The sequence below is a fragment of the Nicotiana tomentosiformis genome, chromosome 9 (assembly GCF_000390325.3).
Source record: "Nicotiana tomentosiformis chromosome 9, ASM39032v3, whole genome shotgun sequence".
Classification (NCBI taxonomy): domain Eukaryota; kingdom Viridiplantae; phylum Streptophyta; class Magnoliopsida; order Solanales; family Solanaceae; genus Nicotiana; species Nicotiana tomentosiformis.
In genome coordinates this window covers 57,556,882-57,561,405 of record NC_090820.1, presented here as the reverse complement: position 1 = coordinate 57,561,405, position 4,524 = coordinate 57,556,882, and the positions used below count along the sequence as shown (strand labels likewise).

Here is a 4,524-nt window from a genome sequence, read left to right as displayed (position 1 = left end):
CAGTACCCATAAATTATCAAGACTAACCTCGGTGGAGTATTGACGAGGTATAAGTCAAGACACTTACTAGTCAAAATAACATGTGCAATATAGAAGTATAATGCTAATAATGAAAGTAAAAATCAGTAAATGGAAACAAGAATCAACATGTGATATAAACAGTAAAGTAATAAGAACACCGTGAAAGTACCATTGAAACAAAATAAGGAAGACAAATAACAACCAATTAATCAAGCCGTGCAAACACAAGTTTCACAACAAAATTACTCTGAGATACCTCAGCTCATAATCACAAGTCACGAGTCTCAACTCACAAATCATATGCTCGCGACACCTTGTACCCACATTTCTAATCACAACCACACGTACAACTCACGTGCCAATATCTCAATCCGCCCGGCATGATCGCAGGCTCACAATCACAATTCGCCCGGCGTGGTCACAGGCACACTATCACAATCCGCCCGGCATGGTCACATGCTCAGTATCACAATCCGCCCGGCATAGTCACATGTATCACTCCGATAGCCACCTGTATCACTCTGCATAATAGCCACCCTTATCACTACGTCCGAATAATAACATAATAGACACTCGTATCACTCCACACATAACAACAATAGTGAAATCCCACCCTTATTCTCCGCATAACAACAATAGTGAAATCCCACCCTTATTCTCCGCATAACAACAACAGTGAGATGTCACCCTTATGCTCTGCATAACAACAACCAATCCACACAACAATTCTCATGTGCTAACATCACCATAACACGACATATCAACTAGTGCCACAAGTGCCACTATGCCATAACCTTTCCAAAAGAACCAACAATATCAATATTTCTACAACAATTATCCCATCGCTCAAACACAATGTGTATCGAATCTCAATAACAACAAAATGATCGGGAAAGTAACTCAACAATGAACAACACCCCCTTTAAACACTACTTCAATTCAAATAGATTAATGATTTCAACAACTTCAATTTCAATTAATTGCTTGAGGATAAACTCGATAATGAAGGTATTTCCATGAAATAGCAAACTTCGGATTCTAGTGTATGAAATAGGCTAACAATGAGAGACATGTCAGGAACTAGCAACTACGTCTAAATGCATGAGAATAACCTAGCAACAAAAGGATATCATGTAACAACAATTTCAATTAAGAATAACTCAACAATAAAAGAAGTCACATAATGATAAAGAGGTAACAACTTCAAATAAAGCATATAAGAGTAAACTTGACAAGTAAAGGATATGACATGTGCTAACAACTTCAATTAAAGCATGTGAGAGTAAACATGACAAATAAAAGATATAACATGTGCTAACAATTTCAAATCAATATATGAAAGAAGTCTAGGAATCTAATCCAGTCAATTTCCATATATAAGCCCGAGTATGCACTCGTCACCTTGCGTACACAGCTTCCACATAACACAAATAGCACAAACGGCTCAAATCCTAAGGGGTAGTTCCCCCACACAATGTTAGGCAAGATACTTACCTCAAAGAAGGTAAACCAATACTTTAAAATGACCTTCCCATGTGAAACAACCTTCGGACAGCTCAAATATAGCAACAATAACTTAATATCATAAATAAAAACCATAGGAAACAATTCCGGATAATAAAGCTTCGATCTTTAATGAAAACTAAAAAGTCAACCAAAAACGTCAACCCCGGGCCCACATCTTGGAACCTGACAAAACACACAAAATCCGAACACCCATTCCGATATGAGTCTAACCATATAAAAATTATCCAATTCCGACATCAAATCAGCCTTCAATCCTCATTTTATATTTTCTAAGGTTTTTACAAAAATCCTTAATTTCTCCAATTCATATCACTAATTTAATAATAAAAATAAAGATGGAATCATGAAATATAATCAAATCCGGGTAAAGAACACTTACCCTAACCCAAAGTGTGAAAATCCCCTCTAAAGTGATAAAAATATCATAACCTTCGAAATAGAGTACTTTATATTATGCCCAGTGATTTACTCATCGCGATCGCGGAATTACCTTCACGATCTCGGAGACAAAAAAAATAGCTGACCAAACGTTCTTCGCGAACGCGCAAAATGAGTCGCGAACGCGACGCATGACCTGCAGCAACTACGCGAACGCCTTGGCACTCACGCTATCGCGGATAATAAGCATCTGATGCCCCTTCCAGGTTTTTGCTTATGCGAACGCGGAAGATGTATTGCGAACGCGGACCATAGCTCACTGGACCTTTGCAATCGTATACAGACAGTCGCATCCATGATGAACAAAAATGCAGAGCTCCTAGAATCACTTCACGATCGTGGCTTCATCTTCACAATGGCGGAGAACAATAGACACACCAGTAAACTAGCAACTCTAAAACATGAAGAAATAGACCGTAGCCCATCTGAAACACACCCGAGGACCCCGGGGCCCCATTCAAACATACCAACAAATTCCATGACATAACACATACCTGCTTGAGGCCTCAAACCACATTAAACAACATCTAAACTATAAATCGCACCTCAAATCGAACTTAATGAACTTTCAACTTCTACAACTCACGCCAAATCATATCAAATAAACCCGGAATGACGTCAAATTTTGCATGCAAGTCCCAAATGACACAATGGAGTTATTCCAACTCCCGGAATCACAATCTGAACACGATATCAATAACGTTAACTTCCGATCAAACCTCTCAACCTTCAACTTTCCAACTTTTACCAAAATGCATCAAATCAACATATGGACCTCCAAATCCAAATACAACGTTCACCTAAGTCCAAAATCACCATACGAAACTATTGGAATCATCAAAATATCATTTCGGAGTTGTCTACACAAAAGTCAAAATCCGGTCAACTCTTGCCACTTATGCTTCTAATATAAGAATCATTCCTCCAAATCAATCTCGAATCATCCGAAAATTGAACCCGACCACGCACGCAAGTCACGATGCATAATATGATGCTGCTCGGGACCTTAAGCCACCAATCTTAAAATGACCAGTTGGGTTGTTACACCAACGCACCAGCATCCTTCATGGATCTAATGAATCGTGTATTCAGACCATTCTTGGATATCTTTATGATCGTGTTCATTGATGATATTTTGATGTACTCTCGAACGTGGGTAGAGCATGCAGAGAAATTGTGAAAGGTTCTACGCACACTCCGGGATCACAGGTTGTATGCCAAATTTTCCACGTGCGAGTTCTGGCTAAGCTCGGTGGCTTTTTTTGGCCATATAGTATCGAGAGAATGTATCAAAGTTGATAGTCAAAAAGTTGAAGCAATTAAGAATTGGCCAAGGCCCACAACTCCTACTGAGGTACGAAGTTTCTTGTGCTTGGTTGGTTATTATCGAAAGTTTGTGGAAAATGTTCATCTATAGCTGCTCCATTAACAAAGTTAATGCATAAGGCAGCGCAATTTCGGTGGACCGATGGTTATGAGTGGAGATTCCAGGAGTTAAAGGACAGGTTAACCTCGACACCGGTGTTAACTCTTCCAGAGGGACCCGAAGGGTACGTCATATATTGAGATGCCTCTAGAGTGGGATTGAGTAGTGTTTTAATGAAACACAGAGAGAGTTATTGCATACTCTTCAAGGCAACTGAGGAAACAAGAGCAAAATTATTCGACTCAAGATCTGGAGCTAGCGACTATCATTTTTGCTCTAAAGATATGGTGTCACTATCTATATAGAGTTCATGTTGACATATTCACCGGTCACAAGAGATTACAATACATATTCAAGTAAAAAGAGTTGAATTTGAGGAAATGGAGGTGGATTGAGTTGTTAAAGTACTATAATGTTGATATTTTATACCACCCGGTAAAGCAAACGTTATGGCTGATGCGTTAGGACGGAAGTCTATGGGCAGCTTGCGGCATGTGGAGGAGCAGAAGTTAGAGATGACTAAAGACTTGTACCAGTTGGCAAACCTAGGTGTACGATTGCTTAATATTGAAGACGGAGGAGCCACAGTTTTGAATACGGCCGAGTTCTCGTTAGTAGCTAAAGTAAAGGCACAACAATTTGATGACCCAGCCATGGTGAAGATAAGAGGAAGCATCCCCTTTCAAAAGAAGCAAGTGTTTGAGTTATCCGAGAATGGGGTCCGTAGATACGAGGACAGGCTATGTGTACCTAATGTCAAGGGTCTCCGGGAGCACATTATGGTGGAGATTCACCAATCTTGGTATTTCATTCATTCGGTGTCAACCAAGATGTACCAGGATCTTTGACGGCTATACTGGTGGGATAGAATGAAGAGGGACATTGCTGAATACGTCTCTCGGTGTCCAAATTGCCAACAAGTTAAGGTTGAACATCAGAAACTGGGAGGGTTGCTGCAACACATGGAAATTCAAACCTGGAAATGGGAAGTAATCAATATTGATTTTGTTACCAGACTACCATGATCACGCCAAAGATCGGATTCCATATGGGTCATCGTTGGTCGACACACCAAGTCAGATCATTTCCTGCCAGTAAACACTACTTTCTTG

At 39.8% G+C, this 4,524-nt stretch overlaps 1 protein-coding gene across 1 annotated transcript; it reads left to right on the top strand.

The window, feature by feature from the left end:
- The first annotated feature begins 3,861 nt into the window (after positions 1–3,861).
- Positions 3,862–4,260, top strand: LOC138898839 (uncharacterized). The gene has a single exon (XM_070184945.1). It carries the CDS (start codon positions 3,862–3,864, stop codon positions 4,258–4,260), a length of 399 nt encoding a protein of 132 aa, XP_070041046.1.
- Positions 4,261–4,524: the final 264 nt, after the last annotated feature.